A 24376-nucleotide genomic window follows, 5' to 3' on the forward strand; every position below is an offset into this window, starting at 1 on the left:
GGTAGCGTTCCTCTGACCTATGTTGTAAATTGCGTCGCTGAAATGCTGTCTTCACTTTTTAACGAGAACATCTGATCATTTACTCAGCCCTATTTTTCTTAATCACATTGAGTTCTTAGATATACTTTACTGTGATATGTACGAGTCACTGTATTATAACAATACTAATAAAACGTGTCAGTACTTTCCAATGCACGATATACTCTGTACCACATTGGCACTTGTAGAGTTGTATATATATGTTTTATACTATATGGTAAATTATGCTTGAGGCACTTTTTTGACTTATTTTACACATGTAAAGCACATATACCATATTGTTCAGATTCTAAGGCTCTCCACATAGTAAGACCACCTGCAAACGTGTGCCCGGTGTCAATAGAGTTATACAATCTCGTGGCACACACACCACAACGTTTGCTTTCATATACATGGGGGAGAAAGGGCATGTTATAATCTGGAGAATTAAGTAAATATATTTCCCAAAGATTCCAATGGCTGTTGAAGCAAGCCAATTATATTTATAGAAAATGTATGATGTCGCAAAACATGTATAACGGATACATTCATCCTTGAACAGTTTATTACGGTTTACAGACTTGTTTGAATAAAATTTCACCGATTAATATTTCTCAAATTAAAATGATTGTATATGTTAACACTTTTAAATCTAGATCGAAAACTAATTTCTTTAGAACTGCTTTGTGTGTTCAGTTTGTTGTGCTTTCCCGCACCTCCGATTAATACGGTTGGCTACGTACGGTGCGAAAGAAGTTCAACATACGTACAGGCACTGAAGGATGTACCCCGCGAGTGTTTCTTGACCGTGTTGTGATGGATGTCGTGATATCGCCTAGAGGCGTGTTCTCCTTGATAACAAGCAAAACCTGGAGGAAAACGTCCGTGTGAAAGTGTGCGTTGTGTTTTTGAAGAGTATCAATTGGGTGAACTGTGTTAACTCTGAAATTCCATTCAGCTGTCCAATCTAAACACTATCCTCCGTCCAAGAAATATTTTTATTGAATTTTAATTTTTTTTAAACATTACATAACACTTTTCTTGTTTTTTCCTCGTTTATTCCAAATAATATTTCTCAACATGATATGCAACTGTGGTTTATGAGTAAAAACATATTTGTTAATAAGCAAATGCAGGAATGTGTCTGCTACATCTACTGCAGTTGTGTACCATATATTTCTCCGTTTCATATATTTTGGGGATTTTCCCCGCGAAATGTAATTCAGTCGTTTTATTGGCGTCATGTAATGAGATTAAGATTCCATGTGGAGAATATTCAGAGAATGTTCCGCAGAAGCGATTTGACACGAAACTTCTCCCAGTAAAAACCCGCAATTTGACTTTCTATCATTTACAGTGTAGGCATGCACTTTAACACTCTGCAGAGAAATTGTCACATGCAAGTCAGACATGTTTCATTCTCGGTGCTCGATTGTAGCGAAATCAAGTGGACATCCAAGTTAAATATTTACCATTTCTATGCAGTCATTGTTGCCTGGCCTGAGTTGCCATAATTGTATTTTGATGTCTCGATCGGTGTCCTGCCTTAAGCGTATTTGCTTTACTTAGTTATCAATATGCCTCTGATGTGTCTGTTCCATAAAACATTAGTTTATACATAATTATTTACTTCATGTTAACTGCTTTAATGTTACTATGTTACTCTTATACTTGTTATCATTATTATGTTATTCTATAATGTTATTGATGTTATTATGATGATACTGTAAACATTTCTTATTCCTGGCATTTTACCGACTCATGTAGAGTCTGCCTTCCCGGTCCTCTCTACTCATTCCTGTCCTGGGTCATCTCCACGTCCACTCCGCAGTCATTCCCTGGTTCACCACTTCACACTGCCTCTTCTATTTTTCAAAAACAAGTGCCATAAAATGTTACGTTCATACGTTGTTCCAGGGAATTTCGCCAAAGTATTTTTTATGCCTTGGAATTAGCCTGCTCAGTACTCCAATACTTTTTGGCATTTCACTCTTGGCCAAAATGTCTTTGTTAATTTATGTCCCAATTCCTTCTGAAAAGTAAGCCATAGGTTTTTTTCGTTGCCCATTCTAGTTACTAACAAATAGTATGCTCACGGTGTGAGACTGGAGTTACCAGTGGTGGCGTCTGGTTCCAGTTTGGAGACAATACAAATGACAGGCCTTCCAGTTTCAGGTTACATTGATATTTAGTTGCCAGTAGAGCATCTAAATATCAATGTAAGAGGCTTTGATGACAATTTCTTCACCTGATAAGGTTCTTCATAGTCTCTTACCTGCTTACATCACATCTCATCTCAACCATCCCAATGCCCTGCTGTAGTCTATCCAAGGGAGCCCCCAGAGTCGTAAACATCGCTGTATGGCACAAGTTGTACGCAGCACCGGCAACCTGCAAGAGGACATGAGTCTGCTCGTAAGGAGTGATGTTGCCATGTGGTTTTTCCTATTTCAGTCATTTGTGAGTCATTATTCAAATTAGTCCAAGTTGGACCTTGACGCCGGTACACATGGCCTACTCTTTGTCGAATAGCGTCGTGGGTTATCTCTCGTCCATTGTGAAGTAGGCAGCACATATCTCAGGAGCCCGCAGTATTCACCAGGGCAGCCGCTGGCCTCGAAGCGCCAACCTCTCCATCAAGTGGCAAACTGGCTGTCGCTCAGCAGTACCACTGCCCGATGGGTAAATGTAGTCGGTGAAGCTTTCAAAATACAGGTAGTCCCCGAGTTACGATGGTCCGACTTACGATATTTCGATCTTACGATGGCGATAGCGATATGACAAAATTGCCATCAACAACCTAACATTGTTCAAGTATGCAGACGACGGACAGAATCTTGGTGAGTACAGTACAATATGATATGTTACGATACGTCCAATGCATGTATAATACGTAGCTTTAGCGATTTAATTTTAAGGTTACCACGATACGATACGTTCAATGCATGTTAAAAGTTTTTATAGCAGATAGGATTGTTTCCTGAAAAAACGTTCTATTAAATTGCAGTTCATATCGGTAGGCTAAGAATTTACCTTGTTTTTTTACTTTACATTTTACTCTGCAATATAGTATTGTAATTCATAAATACATACCGTATATAGTTTATACAGTACGGTACTGTAAATTGCTCTGTTTTGCTAAATTATCACCATTCTTTAAGACCCTTGGGTAGGCTAGGCCATCTTCGACTTACGATATTTTCGACTTACGATGGGGTCGTCGTAACGCATCTCCATCGTAAGTAGAGGACTACCTGTAATGGTTCTGCCAGGTGCCAACACTGGTACAGTACCACATGTTGCTGATGTATCTCAATTATCACTTAATCCAGCTGCACGCGTCGCCCAAGTCCTGGGATCCTGAGATAGAGTTTGTAGCTTTTTCAAACTTGAACGACGAGACACCACTAGCAGGTATGTTTGCTTTTCATGGTGAGGCACTTGGTGTGCCACGTCATTTTTTTGCAATGGAGGTCTTGGAATCTTAAAAAACTGGAAATATGTTTTATTCATATCCAATTTTGATGTAGATTTAAGGACACATCAGAACAAATGCTTTTACATAACCATAGAATAAGAATTCATACTTAACAAAAAACAACTATTACCAATATATCGTGCGAGGGCTGTGTGTCTGTAGTATATTACGGGGTTTATTAGATTGCAGGGTTTAGCAGATTACAGGGTTTAGTAGATTATAGGGCCTAGTAGATTACAGGGCCTAGTAGATTACAGGGTTTAGTAGATTACAGGGTTTAGTATATTATAGGGTTTAGTAGATTACAGGGTTTAGTAGATTACAGGGTTTAAATCTTAACAGGTAATCGTTGATTGAGCTATTTGGTGGATTTTGGAGCTTGTTGAGAGCCACCAACATGGATGACAGTGCTTGGAGTATTGGCCACCACTGATTAAACCAGCTGCTGATTACCACTAATAACTTGTAATAAGAAGTAATTACACATAATTGATCCTCAAATGTAACAAGTGTATAATTAGGTTAGCGCCCTGCCAATAAATGTATTTTTTGCCGTGCATTTTACATGTGCTTCCACTTGAGATGTTACAGATGCAGCCACTTGAGATGTGGCCTTCACAGGGGGGGCTCCGACACGCCTGCACTGTGCTTCGCAAGCAAATTGCTTTGCTGAGGGGATTGGCCCTTGGAGCGAGGAAATTGCCTCTGCTGTGACAAGTCACTCGTTACAAACTCACCCCCAGTGTTTATCATTACCAATGCAAGCGTGTTTTTGCTCACACAAAAGTCCATATTGTTGTATTGTTGCGTGGCATTTCAAATATAAAATAAAGAACGGCACAATTACTTAGCAAGTCACAAATAGATCAGATTTACTCAGAGTATAGTGTTTACATGACAAACCTTACTAATAAGCTGTGTCGGGTGGTGGCGGGTTTATATACACATTTATATTTACACGATCTAACCAAAAAACCCTCTTATTATGGATATCGGCCGCGAAAACCTACTACGTGATAAACTCATTTAGCTCGCCTAACGCGACAATCATTCACGAATCACCTCCCAGCCCCACGGCTTTGTGAGACCCACAAGGCGCACACCACGGCGTGTCAGCACTCGCCCCTCAGTGCCAGACGACAGGCGTGATGCGGTGCCACCGCTGTGCCCCGCTGTGCCCCCCCCCCCCCCGCGTGTGTCTAGCCCGGGGGATCTCGACGGAGCGCTGCCCCTTCTGCACAAGGCCCTGCACGTCACGTCCGTGCCACTGCAGAGCCTGTCCGTGCTGCAACTGCGTGCCCTGCAGACGCTGTCGCTGCTGAAGCTCACCGCTCTCCTGGAGAAATACTCTCCCTCCAACAAACTCGGCTGGAACTGGTAAAAGCGTCATGACCATGGTCATCAGCAAAAAATAATCATCATCATCATCGTCGTCGTCATGATGATGATGATTATCGGATACTGCCCCATTCCAGGTGACCGTTCATAACCATTCGCGAATATCATCACCGTTATCAGTATCGCTATCATTATCAGTTACTCAACAAAACAATGCATATATATGTGCAAATTGGGAGGATGCTGCCATAATGTGATGGTTAGCAGCACACTGGACTTGCAATCCAGAGGTCACCGGTTCGACTCAACTCCCAATGCAGCAGTTGAAATAATGGGGATATTTTCATATTCCCTGAGCTTCTGCCCACCCAGCAGTATGAATGGGTTCACTATAGTTAGTCAATGGAAAGGTCACGTGTGTGCAGTGGGGTAAAGTATGGGTACTCCTGCCTATTACAAAACATCCTGCCTACATGGAAGAGTAGGCCAAAACCCCTCTAGGGTTCTCTGGTGCTGCCTCGAGTGAAGGTCCTTCTTCCAGTATTTGTGTGAGCAATCTATTGCAGGGTTGCACCTTTACTTTTTCATCATGAGCATAGATTCCACGCCAGGGTGAATTAAATTACACAAATGTAGCTGACTTAAAATAAAATACACTTTCAAATTTCTAAAAGGTCAATTATAAGTGATGATGCAGGAATTGGCTTAGCCTCATGGGTAATTATGGAGGGGAATAGAATGCATGAACTGTGCCTTTGAATCAACTATATTTGTGAGCACACACTCAAACACAAGAGAAGACCGAGTCAAATCAGCTACACTTATTGACAGAGACACACATGAGTTGGCGTGGGTATGGAGGGGTGGGATTCTTTTAATAAAAATGGGCTCTATTTGGTTAGCGTGATGACGCGGTGACAACTCGGTGCACTGAACTTCGTGTTCACGTTCACCGGGGAGAGGCGCGTTAGCCAAGTTCTCTTAGATCCAAATCCACTCGCGAGCTGTATGGTATGTTGAACTTCTTTCGCACCGTACGTAGTCAACTGTGCTAATCTGTTGGAGCCAATGTTGTTAGCGAGCACCTATGAAGGCTGGCACGGCACACGAGGGGGTGGGTGGCCAACACCACGCCTGGCTGTTTTTGTCTCCCTCGTGACGATGTTTACACACCGCACCAGGTCCAAATTTGAGGCTGAGTCGACCTAGAGGAGTGCCCATGACCGGTTCAGATAATCGTCACCGGTGTCGGTGGCCACGAGCGGGAATCGAACTCGGGTCGCCGGGTTCGTAGCAGAGCACGCTAACCACGACACCACCGCTCCCCACACCGACACACACGCAGGGCTGTGCCCAGCTTCATGAAGAGAATTAAGATGCCCGACTCGAGGGAGGTGAACGTCTTTGGGGCCCCCCTGCTGGCGAATGCCCAGCGCACGGGCCGCAGCCTCCCGCCCGGCATCCAGGAGGCCGTCACATTTCTCGCCCAGCACGGCTGCGACCAGGTGAGTGAGTGGGTGGGTGAGTGGATGGGTGAGTGGATGGGTGGGTGGGTGAGTATGTGAGAAGGCCAGTGCTTGTAAGGGTAAATGGGTGAGTGGTGGCTGAGTGAGTGAAACTGATGAAACCTTGGATGAAATGTGAGCTACTGTGTATTATGAGAGCTGTATGGGTGCGTCTGTGTGTTTGGGATTAGGGGGATGCTCGCTGGACTTGCCTACACAATCCATAACCCCAATTGGGACTCTCTGCGTACACGCAGGTTGGCCTGTTCCGCAAGTCGGGCGTCAAGTCGCGCATCCAGGCGCTGCGCGACGCCAACGAGGCGTGCCGCCAGGGCGTCACGTACGAGGGCCACTCTCCCTACGACGTCGCCGACCTCCTCAAGCAGTACTTCCGCGACCTCCCCGAGCCGCTGCTCACCAGCCGCCTGTCCGACTCGGTGCTGCTCCTCTACCAGTGTGAGCACAGCCACTCCGGTGCCATGGCCCCCCCCCCCCTGCCGCTTTGTCCACTGACGAAGCGCTTCGGCCACGCTGTCGACCTTCGCCAGCCCCAGCCGGGACTTCCATCGCAGAGCTGGGACGAGCGGTCGGTTACCATGGTGTTACCATGGTTACCATGGTTAATCGAAAACATATTGTCGTCTAAACTTAAACTAAACTATTTATATTTTACCAGGCAAGGCCCACTGAGCTATACAGCTCTTTTTTTCAGAAACGACCTGGCCACAAATGATAGCTCAACGAAGTGGCTTACCACGTGGAAATGTATAGCAGCAGCCAAATACTCTACACGCGCGTTTCTAGTCGACTGCCTTTTTGTGGTCGGCTACTCCGGTGGCTTTATAAAAAGGGACCATGCTGACATCCTGTCTGAGGATGCTGCTGACATCACCAAGCCCTGCCCATCACCTCCCGTCCGCCGTCACACGTGGAAATAGAGGTTAATTTATTCGCATTATTTTCCCTGATTCGCTAAAGGCAAATTTCCTTACACGATTAGTGGGGTTATCAAACTGACAAATGTTAGAGTTATCAATTACTAAATAATCAGATAGCCCAGCTCCAATACAGGAACTTATCAATCCTTCCAGGCATCTGTCCATATATATCTGTCTGTCCATCCACCTGTCCATCCATAGGTGTAGACGTCCATCCATAGGTGTAGACGACCGTCCATAGGTGTCCAGGTCCATCCGTTCACCTGCCTGCCCGTGCGCTCGTCTCCCCCCGCAGTCGTGCCGAAGGAGCAGCGTCTGCAGGGCCTGCAGGCGGCCGTGCTGCTGGCGCCGCAGGAGAACCGGCAGGCGCTGCAGGCGCTGCTGCACTTCCTCGGGCGGGTGGTGGAGCGCTCGCACGAGAACCAGATGACGGCGGCAAATCTCTCCGTGTGCCTGGCGCCCTCCATCTTCCACCTCACCACCCTCAAGCGCGGAGGCTCATCCTCCAGGTGCAAGCGGCCACCCAGAGGCTCGTGCGTGCCTTTGTAACGTCCGCCTGCTCTGTCATGCACGAATTTGCCGGGTTTGTCGCGACGTGGCGATGCTACGATGTATCATCACACGACGAGATAAGGTCCACCACGCTAATCATGCTGTCCGTTTCGTAAAATGCCCTTCTATCTTTGATTGTCGCTGCTCTTTTTTTCATATTCGTTTTCACAATAGTTTAACGACCGTGTTGTGTAACAGGACAGCGCGTGCTTTCATAAGAATTATAGATTGTGAATCCGCAATGATTAGACGATTATGGCTGGCTTCTGTTGAGTGAACTGCAGTTGAACTGTTAAGTGATCTATATTTGTACTGCACAGATACAATACTGTACAATAATAATGAAAAACATAATTATAACTTTGTGGGAAATTGATATTGCGATAATCACCCTGCCGTGAACGTTCATGTTGTGTCGTATTGTTGACGCCATTCAGCATTCCCTCGCTTCATCCACCCCTCGGACTTTCCCCCCAGAATCCTCGCTTTCTCGAGCTTCGTCCACTCAGTAAGCCTTCCCCTCTGACAGCGTACCTTAGCCGGGTCATGCTGCCTTCTCCGGGTAGTCGTGATGAGATGTATTCCTTCCTGAACCTGCTGAGTCACTGTCAAATTTTACATCTATTTGCAGGAGCTTAATTTTTTTTACTCGATAGAATGGTTCGGCAACTATTTCCCGTGGTGACCGTTGGCAACAACAATATGACTCATATTTCCCCGGTGTAACATGAGATCTTGATCATCCAGAACGGCACTATGTTAATGTTATATTGCAGTTGTATGATGGCCTCATTGAATATGCTACTCAAATAATTAGAATAGCTCTTATTGTGTAGATGCTTACTTTGTCCGTGTGCCAGGCAGAGCAACAACACATCAAACCCTCCGTAGTAAGCGGACAATTCACTTGAATGTTACTTTCAAAAGTGCTACGATGACACCACAGTAGTGAACATGGAAAAGTATACTTGTTACAAAGTGTGTATGTGTTTTTACATATTAATACCAATCATGTTTGGTCCATCAGCCTATTGGCTTTCCAATATTATTAAGCAGCACTTGTTGTTGAAACAAGCAAACTCTCAGCACTCGTAAAAGTAATTAATGAAGCTCCAAAATGATATCGAACATCCCGGGACACACAGCTTGGGAGTATACCTGCGAATTAAAAGCAGTTTAATATTTTGTATCGCACCGTAATATTTTGTATCGCACCATTAATATTCTGATTGAACACTGAGCAGTTGTTAAACCGGATCCACCCTTGAGCCCCCAGTTGCACGGCTTGGTTGCAGACATCTGAATTGCTTCTGTGTGAACGCCTCTGCAACCAGGTGCAAACAATTGGACAGACTCTGCTTTCAAGCCATGTTCAGCTACTCGTAGTGACGTGCATAATCACACGCAAATGTGTGAACTACGTAGATTGATGTGACAATCCTGAACACGCCGTTTCATTTCCTTGTTGCGCAACTCGTCGCTCGGATGTGGACAAAGCATTCGCAGGCGATGACCAGAGCACGATTTTGAGGTCGAGTTTTGCAGCTGATGGCTCAGGTGTGGACCCGGCTTTACCGCACTGCAGATCCTTGCAGAGGAAGCCAAGCCTGGGCAAGCCCGACCTGAAGGAGCTGAGTGAGAACCTGGCAGCCTCTCAAGCGTTGGCACACATGATCAGCAAGTACAACAATCTCTTCCAGGTGACAGCTTCTATTCTCTTCATGTATGTATTCATTTTGTTTAAACTGATTCTACAGCTGGTTATTCCTGTCGGTGAATTAACCGGCAGCAAAGTGCTGCAGTAAAACATATAAACCGAGGTATGAGGCAGTGTGACATTTGGCTTGACGTTGTGCAATATCAATCATGTCAATCGCCACTTTCACAGCCACCGTGTTGTTGGCGAATACACGGAGCTTTCTTCATTGCCCGTGCACTTCTGTCGCTGAAATAGTATCGCTGAAATAATCGTTGAAATCGCCGCACGCTCGCCGAATCCCCCAAACCGTCGTTGCCGATGTTCCAGGTGCCCGTGGAGATGCTGTGGAGGTGCGGCGCGATGAATGCGGATGAGGGCTGGGCGGCTCCCGGCACCTCCGAGCTGCGGCTGGCCGAGGGCGGACGCCCGGGCCTGAGTGATCTCCTGGATGGACGCGTGCTGGAGCTTCTGAGAGAGGCTCGCGATAAGTTCCGCGGGTGGACAGCCGTCCCTGACTGCGATCTGGCTGAGCTCGCCTACAAGAAGGTAATCGATTTAAGCATTAAGGAAAGGGTAAAGCCTATTCTCATTTTTCATACATTAAGATTCTTTGCTTTTGCCATCCAGGGGTTGCCGGTTCGAACTCCTGGTACTCGCACCGCTTAGATGGATGAGGAGGCCAACATACCTCTGAGAGGGGCTCTCTATATCTCTTTCGAGTGAAGGCCCTTTTGACAGCAGTGGCATGACCAAGTAATTGCAAGGCTGCACCTTTACCGTTTGTATAATATGTCGAAATTGGGCTGGTGTGAAGAGATGTCGCAGTTTTACAGAGAACTTGACGGTAATAATGATAAATTGCAGCTCTGAGATTAAAAGATCGGTTTGACTTGCATGCGATGGAGATGGATCACATGCAGAGCGAGTGAGAAAGTGCTGCCCTCTACTGAGTGGATCAGAGGTTACTTGAAGGAATCTGAGCGGTAGCTCTGTGATCTCTGCTGCCGCATGCCGTTATCGTACTCCGGCACGAAGGCTTTTGCGCTGTTCGGTGAGATTCCCAATTGATTCTCACGACACCGACAGTACAACTGAGGTACTTGACAACAACAACAAATGCCAGTCTCGTTTTGAACGGATGTGATGCTTTGCCATCAGATCGAGGACGGGAGTCCGCTCAGGCCGTGGAAGGCGTGCGTAGAGGTCGGAGCTCCGGCCTGTGAGGTCCTGCATCGAGTCCTCCGGGAACGGAACCTTTGGGACCCCGATCTCCTGGGGGAGAGCATCCTGGAATCGCTGGACGACCAGACAGAAATTTACCAGATCGTCCAGGATTCTACGCCCCTGTTTTCCAAGCGTGACTACGTGCTGCTCAGGTACTTACCAGCTCGGGGAGGCCAGTGCATTCAGTAGAATGGAGCTGGCACTGCCGGAATTCGGGATTGTATTTTGGGTTTCGCCCCACCTGTGATTAAACCAAGTGTAGCGAGTTGGTGGCCCTGGTCAAATCAACAACAACTGCACATTACTTCGGTTGACACAAAATATATACTACTCCTTAAGTATTCATGAAATAAAATGTTGATGAATATCTCTGCAGTAGGATACATGAGAATATGCGGCATGAATTGAAGGCTTTTCAGAAGTGGTTCGATAATATCATCTTCTGCAGGCAATTCTATCACACGCAGTGATGTATTTCTTTGGGAGAGTTCCACCTAGACACTTCATCTCACGGCACGACACTGATAGCAATGAAAAATGAGAAGGGACAAAATATAATGGTCATCATCATCAGTCGCCATGATCAATCCACCGCTTTACGAAGGCCTCCTCAAGCCACCACCATCTCACACGCTTGCAATGCAGCTTTCACATCCAGCAGCATCTACACATGAACTGGTGCCATTGCTCCATCTCCACTTTGGACATATTCTCGAACGCATTCCATGCCTTGGCTGCCACCCCGCTATTATTTTATAAACGTCGTTTGTGATAATCGTTGACCGTATTTTTAAAATATATATATATTTTACATATATACTGTATATATATACTGCACATCGTGGGGCAACAATTATCTGCCAACGTTTCCTCTGCAGGACGTGGCGGACAGATCTTCCCAAGGGCTGCTGTGCTCTCACAGCCGTGTCCGTGCAGCACGCGCTCGACAGCGCCGCCGACACGGTGCGCGCCCTGGTGCTCGACTCGCGCTACCTGGTCGAGCCCTGCGGCGCCGGGCGCTCGAAGCTCACCCACGTCTGCAGGACGGACGTCAGGTAAGCGTCGGCCCGTTGGTCCAGCGCTCTGGAGGCAAGGAGGGTCGGTGGATCCGCACGTAGGTTTGTCCGAGATCTGGATTCGCGCACGTGGGGCGGTTTGGTCAAACGCCTCGGCAACCGCGAGGCTCCTTGCGGCACGTCGCGGTGCCCTGCTGCTGTCTGGCCACACCGACCCCAGTGGCGGCCCTCGCCGTGCGCCACGGAGTGCGCACAGCAACGGGCCCCGCGAATGGGAATCTCCATCAGCGGGAGGCAATGCCGCCAAGTGGTGTTTTACAATTGAGTAATTTGTGAGTAATTGATCAAATTCGGACCATAACGTCTGCGCACAAGACCTACTCCTGATCAAAAACACATCATGGGATCTTTAACATCCCCTGTAAAGCAGATCGCAAGTTGTTTATGATTAATAAACCCTTAGCACAAGGGCGACTGCCTTACAAGGAGGCAGTCACTGTCAAATGGTCTTGGCAGAAACCATATTGAAAAGTGTCCTGAAGTCCACGGGTGATGTGAAAGATAACCTGTTCTAGACTTTGCCCAAGGGTAGGGAGGTTGGCAACATGGTGGAAACATGTCGCAATGATGGGGTCCCAGTATGGATGCTTTCACGATAGGGGTGTTGAGAGCTACCAGAGGAGATGGAGGCATTTACGAAGGGTGCGAGGGTGGGGGTGCTGGCAGGGATAAAAGCAGTTGGAGGGGTATAAAGGATGCGAGAATATTTTGTTATGATGAAGATAACGGCGGTGATGTCATCGTGGTTGACTTGTGGGGGAAGTGGAGTGGAGGTACTGGGGAGGCAACGAGAGGACACGGAACAGGAGGAGTACAGTCCGAGTGAGGATTCGCGTGTCCCTATTCATGGCACTTAACTATTGGCAAGCGCTCTTTCTTGAAATCACGTTTGGTCTCTGATCCATGTGCATGGCGCGCTGTACCTTTACGCTCCTCTAAGCGTGTGCGTTTTTATGGTGGCGTATTGGCCCATTCCAATCGTTGGGTGCATTTTAAAGACACCCCGTGGTTACAAGCTGCGGGTATAAATAGTTTGTTTATTCCAGTGTAACCACAGTGCACTATGTAATTGGAGACTAATTGGAAGCAATGTAATTAACTTTAAACTACTTTTGAACATGTTTGCCAAATTACTCTACCCAATTTACTGCATAAACATCTAAGCGTCTCTTAGGTTAATTAAAGTGTTTATTCCACATTTAAATCACTTTAAACATTTAAAAAATCATAAGTATCATAATCTTGCTTTTTTAATGTGCATCTTGCAGTTGTGTTCATCTGCTGTATATTGAATCTCGTCTTTTTCTCTTGCCATGAATGTGCAAGTTATCTTTAAAGTCCACAAGAGTTTTGTTTATATGGATCTCTCAAGCACTCAATTTCTGAAATCTTTCTAAATTATTGGCGAACATGTTTATTTCATATTCACAATGCTGTTTCAGTTCCCTCTCTAGCATATGTTAAAAAAACACAATCCTCTTAAAGCGCTCGATATGGACGTTTCCACTATTTGTACGACATTGAGATGTGGTTGCATACGACGCTGTGTAAATACTATTTGTACGTGTAGCGGAGTATAGCTGCCACTCCCGTAATGGTCTCTGTTCCACGTGCTTAGTGCTCTGTCTCTTTTAACAAGTTAATTTATGAGCCTTGGACTCTATATAACCCGGCTCTAATGGACCCCTACACACCACAGCGCCCATCATAGTGCCTTGCGTTCGCTGAACTGTCCTTCACAATAAAAGTTCCATCTTTTGCAGAGACCCGTGCAATCATAATAACAACGCATCAGTCCTGCACCCTGGCTGAGTGGTAGCGCGTTCGTCGCCTGTTGCAGTGGTTCGTGGTTTGAATCCAACTGCCGCCCCAGTTAATACTGCGGATGAATTGATCGTAAAAACACACACAGTCAGCTTCAGATTGGACTTCAAAGATCCCGTGCGTCATTTGCAAGTAGAGGCCATTGCGCACCAACGTCATGGTCCGCATTTGCCAAGTCGAAAATGACCCGCAAACGATGTAACTGGGATGACACGTGGCAATCACTGCCCAACTGCTGGCAGACTGTTGCCGTTTGCCAGCCGGGTGCTATGTCACCTTGCGGCCACAGTGGATCCCCTTTAAATTGTATGAGGTGAGATGTAAAGCCCTCTGAGATGTCCCAGCATATAAGGCATTACTGTATATCAAACACAAATCAGTATTACCCCAACCTGGAGCATCACCGCCATGTGTTGTTGTGCGTCTGGCAGGGGCCGTTCCCCCGACTGGTACAGGCGAGTGTTCGGACTGCGGTGTGCGGCAAAGGTGGCGAGGATCCGCAGCTCCTTCCAGCCGCCATCTCCGACCAAGCTGTAGTGCCGCGTGCCCACGCGGACAACATCGCCGTCATCTTAAACTCCACAGTGCCACTTGCTCGTGCTTTTCGTCCACCTCTTGCCCATTATAACGCTTTGCCTTATGTCAAATAGGTATTAAAAACAATAGGCACCGCTGGTGTATGGGCATTGCTTCCACCTCATGTTTATTTGGCAGACTTAGCACAAGGTATTGTGTACTTTAATGCATCTTTATGGGTCTAAAGCCATAGTATTTTTGTCCTTTAGGACTCTGCTGCTCTGGTGTTAAGTCGGTTGATAGACATGAATAATAAGCAGTAATGGTGGGTTCACACTGGATCACTTAACGTACAGAACGCAACGGCCACCTAAGTCTCGCTGGAGTGACGTAAAGTTAACATGCTGCTCTCGTAGCTGGGTTGAATTTAGAAGAAGGTGCAGAAGCAGCAGCCTATCAGGAGTCGGGTGGAGTAGATGGGGACACGCCAAGAGCAATTGTCACACACCACGTGACACACCGGGTTACCCAAACATTCAATAAAGCTCCACTGTGGTGATGTGACCACAGTTTCCTTGTCGCAAAGCACATGGCATTTACTTAACGCATGCCGAAAGTCCAGTGTTAACCGTCACCCATAGCAAAGGCAAAAATAATACTTTCTTAGAAGAGTGAACCATGGCCCCACATTCCACTGCAGCTTCCAATTGGACCTGTGCGTGAGGTAGCTGTCACAGAGTAGACCTCAATTCATGTCCTCTGAACTCTTACCACCTGCTAGATATAGTGTCTCTTGTTATCCAGTCTTTTGGGTCATAAACATGTGGCAAATGGTCATGTGAATGAGCTAATGTGTTGATTCATAAACATGGAATTGTGGAATCATCGTATGGTGTGAAATTGCGATTTAATGGGCAATGTGGTGTTCCCTCGTCAAGACAGATACAGCTTGCACCACGCACAAAGGCTTCCCATCTTTGTTTTCTTCTTCACACATAAATAGGTGATGTAGCATAAAAGCATCAATACATCACATTGCATTGATTTTGCATTTCCACTCAGATATACAATACGTTATTCACAAACGTCAGGAGTTTTACAAACTAAAATAGCATGAATTTTATAATAATAATAATAAAAATATGCCCTGACATACAGCTTCTAAGACGTAACATGCTCTTGTTATTCGGTAAGATTTATGCAAGTATTTTTTTATACCTTAAAGGAATGTAATACGACTTCAAATGCATTATCCACTTGTTTATCTTGTAATATGATGTGTATGATATAGGGTAGTTTTATATACTGTGCTGTGTTGAATATTTCCTCGATTATATTGTCACCATATGTATCCATTGCGTAATATATTTTACATGCGGAATGATTGCACTTAAACTTGGATTAAGACATAAAATGGCAGTATTTTTACAGTAGCACAACTTTCATTGTTAATTGTACATGTGTATAAGTAAAGCTTATTCTTTTCACTGATTGCGTGTGATGCTTGCAAAGGGTCCTGCCCTATTGAAACCAAGCAGACCTATTGTCTGGAGGCCATGAGCGCGGTTGGCTGGCTAAGTATGGCGCGAAAGAAGTTCAACATACATACACATGACACATTCAAGAGCACTGTATCAATGGCGTTTTAGTGACCGCTAATGAAGCGCTGACTCTTCACATTGCACGTCATGTTAAAGCCAATTTGGTAGTAACGACAATTTAAGATCTACCAGTGTAAAGCCTTGCGAAAGTTACAAGTTTTTTTTTTTACAGATGGTCCTACTTTGATTATTTGTTAACTTCTTTAATATTTTATACGTGGAGAAAAACTAATATCTCCAGAAAACCCACACGCATCGTAAGAGGAAAAATATATTATTTGTGTGATAACTGATACAAATGTTACCATCATGGAATACCATATATTGTAGTGATATTTAAACGCATGGGTGATTCAATAGAAGATCTGAATTACTGCAAGCACAGAACATTACTCAAGAGTTATTCCAATTATTATAAATTGCAAGTTGTGTACAATACGGCCACGATAAATGTCTGATTTGCAAGTCCGCATATTCCAAGTCTGATTACGTTCACATCAATTGATTTCCTGGACCTTCCAAAATGGGTGGTGTGTAGACATTAAATCAAGAGAACAGCTAACGGACTGCTAAGTGATGGCACTAAGTACTGTACTTTGTACCTCTGATGCAGCCATTAATGTTTAGCTGCATCTCGAGACCCACTCAAATATAGCCAAATGTACGATCTCATCAGTTTAAAATAGCACTCAGAAATGTGTAAAAACCACACAGCCATTGTGCACATGCAAAAACAATCATCATTTTCTGAAGGGGAGTGTCTTGTCGTTGTCTTGTCTTAGGGCACCATCATAATACATGTGAGAAAATGTGACCAACTGATGGTAGCAGTGATGCCGTGATGAACTGTGAACAGGTTTTATTTTGACTTAAAACTTTGATGACTGCAGGAATTCATATTCTTTGGTTATTTCGGTAAAGTCACGTAAATAGAAAAATAATAATAAAGTGAATAAAAACGATACAAATAAAAAGAATAAAAACCCAAAAACATTAATGTAGTCTACAATGTAGACTGTAGCCTGGTTCTTAACCTCGGTGAGTGTACTGGCAGTCTATAATGTAGACTGTAGCAATGGTTATTAAACTGAGTGAGTGTACTGACAGTCTATAATGTAGGCTGTAGCAATGGTTATTAAACTGAGTGAGCGTACTGGAAGTCTATAATGTAAACGTATTCTTGATTCTTTCAGTAATATAAAATAAAAATAATAATAAAGATAAAAACCCACGACGTTTCGATCACAACACAAGCGACCGTCTTCAGGAGTAAAGAGGAATATAGATGGTCACCTAAGGCAATCGTTTATAAAGGTTTCAAAAATGGGTGTGGCACAATTTTAAGCCAATTTAGGGCCCCGTAATGTGACTTGTCCTACGAGAGTCGGCCAATCTCCTGGCACCGGGAGACCGTGGGACTTTCCCTCTAGGGACCCTTCTGAATAAAACCCCTTGTGCCGGGCAATCCCCCGCTGGTGGGACACGACGTGTGTGCTCAGGTTGGGGGCCAGGGGGCCGCCGTGGCAGCACAGAACCACCATGCACTTCGTCATTAAATGCTGACGATTGGAACACACGCACACAATGCTTGTGTTACAATGGAGACACATTTCTGTGTTATTTGAAGCATGGTTTTCCAGCCTGCATTATTTTTCCAATGATTTTTTTTTATCTCTCAGAATTTACAGATTTTATTATACTTGATATGATCTCAACAAATATTGGTGCGTCTAGAAATGTTTTAAACAGCACTAACATACACTTTGGTTCCGCATACTGCATCCTTGCACCATTCTCCCAATGAGCAAGATCAACCAAGTAGGATCTACGTGATTTGAATCGAGACGCATCCAACCTTGGACTCTGAATTCGAGTCATAATGGGTGCTTTGCTCTCCCATGAAAACAAACGAGTGCCCTTTTCACGAGTCGGACACGCCACGCGGTAATAATCTCACTCTTGCTGTGGTCCAGTGCTCACAACTGGAGACCTGGCAACAATTAATGTCCAAGCGCGGTCTGTAAATACCATTCACAAAGAGGTCCTGCAAGGGATTCAACGCAGCATTTGCACATGCTGCGATTAGGAAGCTAATTGCTGCCAGGCCCAACATCGGGCTTGTCTCTGACATCTTTCTCAAATAGGGGTCCGTCATCTCTACGCTGGCTCGTTTTAACTGGATCCTCTCTTCCCCGAGTACTCCACAGCATTACGAGATAAGCTCACCCGTCACAGACAGTCGGGAAAGTACCTTCTTCTATAAGCTTCACTCAAACCTCGTCACACAGACAACAACCCGAAGTGGCTAGCGGCACTGCATTCGGCAAGCACGCCTTGCTGATGAGACTTAATGTTGAAACCAGTCCGGAGTTTTGCTTGTGTTGAACCATTTCTCTAACCGTCATTATGTACTCCCAGAAGGCCGTGTGGCTATTGGGATGTGTAACACACATTTTATTTTAACGCAGAAACAAACACATGGAGGCATTATTGTGAGCTCACGTGTTGAGCTGGAATTTGGACAAACGATAGAATCATCGGTCGGGTGCAAAGGTCAGGTGAGAGGTGAGTCGTTGTCTCTGGATCCATGACATGTCGACATCACCAACATTACACATCACGAGGCATCACGCCAAAATCAATGATCTCAGCAACCAGCAGAGCGTTTCAACCAAGACGCAATCCCGCCACTCGGCCACTGGGGTCGCCAGTGGGCCAGAACCGACACAACACACGCAACACATTTATATAAATAATCTCACCCAACTCCGCGTCGCCTTTGCGAACTGGGATTTAAAAAACCAACGTCAGCGCTGACGTCCGCCCAGGACCGTCCCACTGCAGCAAGAGGGGTAAGAACCAAAGTCGTGGGAATACGCAACGCGGTTGAATCCTCATCGCAGTGCGTGACCCGTGCCGTGGTGCTGAGGCCGAGCAGTGCCTGCCGTGGTCGCGCCTGGCCACTCTGCGCGGGCCGAACGTTCCAGACGGGATGCGAGGTGCAGGGGGATGAGTGAGCGAGCGAGCGAGTGATGATGTCCCTGACGATTGAGATGGGCGGTGGTGACGACGCATCGGTGGGAGGGCCCGCTGCCGCCTCTCGGGCCGAGCAGGAAGCGGAGAAGGCGCTTGGATCTCGCAAGCAACATTAGCGCGCTCCCACCGGCCGGCAGACTACCCATGGTGGTTGTTCGTACATCGCGACAGCATTGACAAGATACACCGAATTTTGTCTTTGCCGTGGCGGTGACGTCATCGAGTCTCAACAAGTAGGTCGACACGTATTGTAATGTTTATACATTAAAGACTTGTGCTGCAGCGAGTGCGATGGGGTCTGTACATAATCTCTCCCTTGGGCCCCCTTGAGCCAGCGGTGGAAATTCCGCATTACTGTGACGGAGTCGAGGATACCCCTACCAGAGGACAGCCTGGATTGTGTTGGGAATCCTCGCTGAGTTTCTGGATTCGTTAGCAGGAGACACCGCATTGCGATGACATTCCATGATTCTTTTGCATGGATTTGTTGTACTTTAGAGGCTATGATTAGCAGTGGTTCATTACGAACTGCATGTGGCCCCTGCCATGGCAATGTGGATTTTCCACTACTGGCACAGGGCAGCAAATGACAATCAACATTACCTCCATATTTCGGCCTGAGCGTTTGACTAAAAGTTTGGTACGTGATTCACAATTTATTCTTGGGTTTGGCCACGTCATTCTTGGGTTTGGTCAAATCTTGTGTCGTAAGCCAGATGCAACGTTGAGTCAACGTTGGCATGTGGTTGGAACCATTGGACCAACGTTGGCCCAGCGTCCCATGTTTACTTTGAAGCCCCGTCACCACCCACCCAACATCGCCAAATAAATGTTCTTGCTGTGTTTTTCACACCTGATGATGATTGCTTGTGTTGCAGTCGAAACGTCTTGAGAATTTTATTGTTTTATATTTTTATTATTTCATTGTTTCCCTTCTACGTGACTTTACTGAAAGAACCAAGAATATGAATCGCCAAACAAATTAAACGGTCATTGGTGCAAGCGTTAAACGCAGCAGTTATTGTTTCTAAAATCATGTATGGATCATTGTCTCAGCTCAAGGAACTTAAGGACAAGATCGAGGAGGTTAGACTAAAGTCCATGAAGTCGTAGCGGCTGCCAACTCCTACGTGCTAGTTGGGTAGATAGTTCACACACCTCGTGAACTTGGCGTTGGGCTTTAAGCGTCTCTGTGTCGCGTTGCTTCTCTGTGTCCCTTGGTGCTGCTGCTGCTGCTGCGTTTGTTGGTAATTGCCACTCCCACCGGCCCGTGGCTTCTGCAGAAATGCTGTCGGGCAGGGTCCGTGTGAGGCTGGCCAGGATCCGGTGTATCCTGGAGAGCGTCCGGTGCTTCAGAGATGGCCTGCCGCTGCCAGAAGCGCTCTGCTACGTACCGAGGGAGGTGGTCTACATGAGTGTGCGTCAGGGCGACCCCGCAGGCCCTCCCGACTCCGAGGGACCTCAACGCAGCTCCCCGTTGCCTGGAGACGGCGTGTGGGACCGTCCTGGGCCGGGCTCTCAGGCCCCGGCAACACCTCCACCTCGCATGGTGGTCCCACTGGCAATGAGCGAGGGGGCTTTGGTGAGAGCGAGCGGCGAGCAGTACTGTGATGGGACGGGCGCGTGGGCCAAGGTGTTGCAGGTGAGAGTTTAAAACGAGGACGTACGTGGATTCTTGAGACGCTTTCCGACGTGCGCTAGGCTTTGTACGTATTTAATCGGAGGCATGGGAGCCGAAAGGTTGCTGCGATCGTTTATTTCACACATCATCATCATCATCATATTCATGAAATACCATCCTCATTAACTTCATGAAATATTCATGAAATACCATCCTCATCAACTCATCTCATCGCACTTGTGCTGTAAAAACAGTTAATTGTTTAACGCCTTGCTGAAGACGCTCTATAAATACGATAAGACTCATTTGCATCTTTGGACATTTACGCCCTTGAGTGTCTCAGTTTTGAGCAACCTTTTGATCAATTTGGGACATTTTCTGCAGGTGAAGTCCCTAATAGCAACACCATTTTTTTGTAAAGTTCAATTTATTTTGACTCATGCGCACAAGAGTCAGCGTGACCCCACCCATGTTCCACACGGACAGACGGACCGATGGATATAAGTTAATGCTACACTTTTAACATGAATTGAAAAGCATTAAATACGAGTTGGTGTTTCGAGATGGCTAGCTGACTTGGAATGCGAATACCGTGTCTGAGCACTGCAGCAGCACCACTGAGGTCATGGGTGGTTTTAGATCCGGGGATACACCCAAGTAATTAAACTGAGTTCTGAAGTGTAGCAAACTGATGAGCAATGAATGCACCAAAGAATGTGACATTTCGAGTTTAATTCGCTGCGTACATTCAGCCCTGGGGAGTACTTCATTTTGGTTTGGTTGCCATGTGAGGAGCGCTGCTGATTAGTGTGGATGAGAGGTCTTGAAAGACCATTTTACTTTCATCCTCCTCCCCAGAGACTTTTCTCTGACGTGAAGTGATGTGCCGCTTACTTGTCATGCACAATGGGAATATAATTGGGCAAATAGTTTTTTTAAACCGGTGGCTCAATGTTTCCGCAAGCAGTAGGCTGGTGCTCATTTTCATTGGCTACCCTGGGCCAGCATGAGCATTTCTGAAAGTAGTAATGATCAAGATAGTTTGAATATGTGAACGTGCAGCCCTGCAGTCGCTGGCGCACGCCACACCTCTCAGAAGGGCCTCCACTAAAGAGAGTTCCTCCAGAAGGTGCTTTGTTCTCTTCCACTCTGGCCAGACGACTTCGAAGAGTTGGGAGGACCCACACTTTACCCAACCACAGACCACCTTCTTAACCCTTTCCGATTCCCATGATGTACATGTGTACGTCATCACAGTTTGGCGCCAGCTATCACCGAGTGCGGTTGTGTGGCTATGGTTTTTTGGGGTGAGTACAATGGATCTAAAAACACCAGTGCTACGCCTCTCTAAATAAAATTAAAGCTGAGCCGCTTGGGCGTTCCAAGATTCGGCGGTGAACGGGACCCCACACTGCAACTTGCAGACGTCTCGGAACGGGAAAAGGTTCAATGACTGCGGTGTACCCATTTACACTGCTTGGTCTATATAGGTGGAGGGATTTTAAAAAACGTGCCCACTCTTTCAACTGCCATGCTGAGAGATCGATTCTGACCGGAGTACTCTGGATTGTCCAGTGTGCCAACATTTTCACCAGAGTGATATCCTGCCATCCTTTTTAAATGAATGCCTCGCTTGGTCTCAAATTTCTTGAAGGAGATTCCAGGGATTATTTTATCAATTCCTAAATAAATATTTTTTGCACGTAGGAGGAAAAGTGGTGTATCCAGAGAAAACCCACATGTGCATACGCAAAAAACCTCGTGCATAAATATTTGCAAGGGAATTGGCCACGCAGATCTTCTGACAGGCCCCTACTGACAAAGAATCCGTGTGTTCAGTTGAGGATTTCCTGAGTTAGAAAAACTTTCATTAAAAAAAGTCACGTACGTTTCAGCGCATGTGCCTCTGTTTTAAGATTGGATCACGCATGCAACATTTTTGTAAAAACATGTAGACGTTCGCACGTAAACAAGACATGTGACGGGCAACCATCTTCAGAGCATGCCATTTGATTAGTTTCCCTTTTTTTATACCGTGACCAAAGGATAACTCTTAAAAATTATTCTGACACCGATGTTATCCTAGAATGAGCGGTGTGCCTCGAGGGCTGTCTGTGTTTTGACAATCGGTTTATGTTTTCCTGAAACACGTGGCCCTTAACCCAGCTGTGAAACTTGCGTCCACGGCCTCAGAGCGTGATGTTTTTATTTTATTTTGTTATTTTATGTTCCTACTTGCCAAAGTTCATGAAGGCTACACGCGAGTAACAAAACAACCGTTGAATGGTGAAAATATCTTTGGTAAAATGTACAGAGTAATTTTCTTGGAAATTATTCCAAAGCAAGGTTTAGGCGGCTTGTGACAGCACAACTGGAGGTACGTTATTCGCTATGCATAGAGAACAATGTCAAATGCAGCAGATACAAGAGGAGGGTCAGCAGGGTGCATTGTTGAGGGGTTTGTGGAACTGTGATGGTCATCTCAATGGGGATGTTTGTCTTGGAGTTGACAGTTTCTATTTGAATTAATAATTTTCAAAATGAGCTCTGTATGGACTGCTTGATATTTAAAATTGCTGTATGGTCTTTTCACGTCCATTATACAGGGTGATTGATATACAGATACCCCACTGAAATAATACTTGGAGAATTTTAGAAACGAAGACCAATCTCAGTCGACCTATAATTTGTTTTCATCAATCTCCTCTGTTAGCGATGGCGAAATTACTTTCACAGTGTTCAACATTCAATCGCCTGTTGCCGCTGTTCCCTCAACGCTCGATGTGCGTTCCCTCTTCGTCACGGCCGTGTTTTGTTTGCAGCCGGAGCTCGGAAAACTCGGCTGTCCGAGTGACATGGAGGAGGGCTGGGTTCTCCTCTATCGTCCTGAGGATCATAGGATGGCATTCGTCCCAGTTCCACACGGCAAGAGCAATGACGGCAAGGACAACGAGCAGAGCAGGTGAGACCATCAGCTCAGTGTATCATTCATTTAGTTTTTCTTAAAATGTTTCACACCGGGAAAACCCGCTTGAGTTGGAGGATCTCTTTTTGCGTGGGACTGTCTAGGATGTCGATTGACGCGTACATAGCGAGCACGCGACGGCGCGCATGCAAACGTTTTCAATCGATAGATATACAGTGTGCCGTTTATAAACAATGAACATTGCACCCAGTCAGACGCGTTTATAAATACATAACCGACTCGCATGGCACGTGATCCAGCTGTAACAGTTGTAAATGGTGTGCGAGTGCGTTTTAATTGAGTATTCAAACACGTTGATATTGGTGGCATATTTTTGTATGTCCGGGAGATTGTCCGACCTTATACTACTTAAACAACCTGCCCATGCGGCACACACTACAGCGTATTGCTGATCGATATTTGTTGATGATTACTTTTAAAGACTGAATGCCACCCGCGATTGAGTTGCCTGATGTAATGACCTAAGCACTGCCACTTTCGTACATCTTGCCATTCTGTAAAAATACGCCTCGACTTCAACGTCAAGCGATGAACGGTCGACCGCGGTGATGAGGCACATCGAGCCGTGGATATTTACGTAACGGATTTGACCTGAATGCTGCGGGCTCACGTAAGCGTCCAACACTCTTTATCTCGGTTGTACGTTGAACTGTGCGTTGTTGCCAGACCCTGCCGAGTTCGTATTACGATGTCTTTTGGCGTCGTTGTAAGGCAATTGTGTTATTTACTCCCACCCAACCCCACCCCTAACTTTAGTTGGAAGCGAGCCGTGGATGCCAGTTATTGCCTGCAGCAGGGGTGCAGACCTCCCCTAGCCATCTGTGACAGTGCCGCTGTGGATAAAATGAGGTGAGGGATATCTCTTTCAGACCCCTGAGGAACACAAATTAATACCTGTGGCGGCTCAAGCATAGCCGCTCGGCTTATCGAGCCACGGCTGTCGTCACCGTGGGTTCTGTCTGTT

General features: G+C 46.0%; 2 protein-coding genes across 5 annotated transcripts in view; both read left to right on the forward strand.

Annotated features, from left to right (window-relative positions):
- Nucleotides 1-15653, forward strand: part of LOC144937712 (rho GTPase-activating protein 7-like) — a 49285-nt gene extending 33632 nt beyond the window's left edge. For 2 of the 3 annotated variants that reach the window (XM_078865151.1, XM_078865153.1), the window contains 9 exons: nt 4700-4873; nt 6180-6339; nt 6597-6795; nt 7573-7810; nt 9415-9529; nt 9856-10074; nt 10687-10904; nt 11631-11807; nt 14084-15653. In XM_078865151.1, the coding sequence (XP_078721277.1) occupies nt 4700-4873; nt 6180-6339; nt 6597-6795; nt 7573-7810; nt 9415-9529; nt 9856-10074; nt 10687-10904; nt 11631-11807; nt 14084-14189 (1606 nt within the window). In that variant the 3' untranslated portion in view covers nt 14190-15653. The remainder of the gene's footprint in view (nt 1-4699; nt 4874-6179; nt 6340-6596; nt 6796-7572; nt 7811-9414; nt 9530-9855; nt 10075-10686; nt 10905-11630; nt 11808-14083) is intronic. The other variant, XM_078865152.1, reaches the window with a different exon arrangement.
- Nucleotides 15654-18616: 2963 nt separating this feature from the next.
- The window catches only part of HECTD3 (HECT domain E3 ubiquitin protein ligase 3), a 30196-nt gene continuing 24436 nt past the window's right edge, over nt 18617-24376 (forward strand). For both annotated transcript variants that reach the window (XM_078865155.1, XM_078865154.1), the window contains exons 1-4: nt 18617-19038; nt 20089-20447; nt 23249-23388; nt 24169-24261. In XM_078865155.1, the coding sequence (XP_078721281.1) occupies nt 20091-20447; nt 23249-23388; nt 24169-24261 (590 nt within the window). In that variant the 5' untranslated portion in view covers nt 18617-19038; nt 20089-20090. The remainder of the gene's footprint in view (nt 19039-20088; nt 20448-23248; nt 23389-24168; nt 24262-24376) is intronic.

The sequence above is a fragment of the Lampetra fluviatilis genome, chromosome 19 (assembly GCF_964198595.1).
Source record: "Lampetra fluviatilis chromosome 19, kcLamFluv1.1, whole genome shotgun sequence".
Taxonomy (NCBI): domain Eukaryota; kingdom Metazoa; phylum Chordata; class Hyperoartia; order Petromyzontiformes; family Petromyzontidae; genus Lampetra; species Lampetra fluviatilis.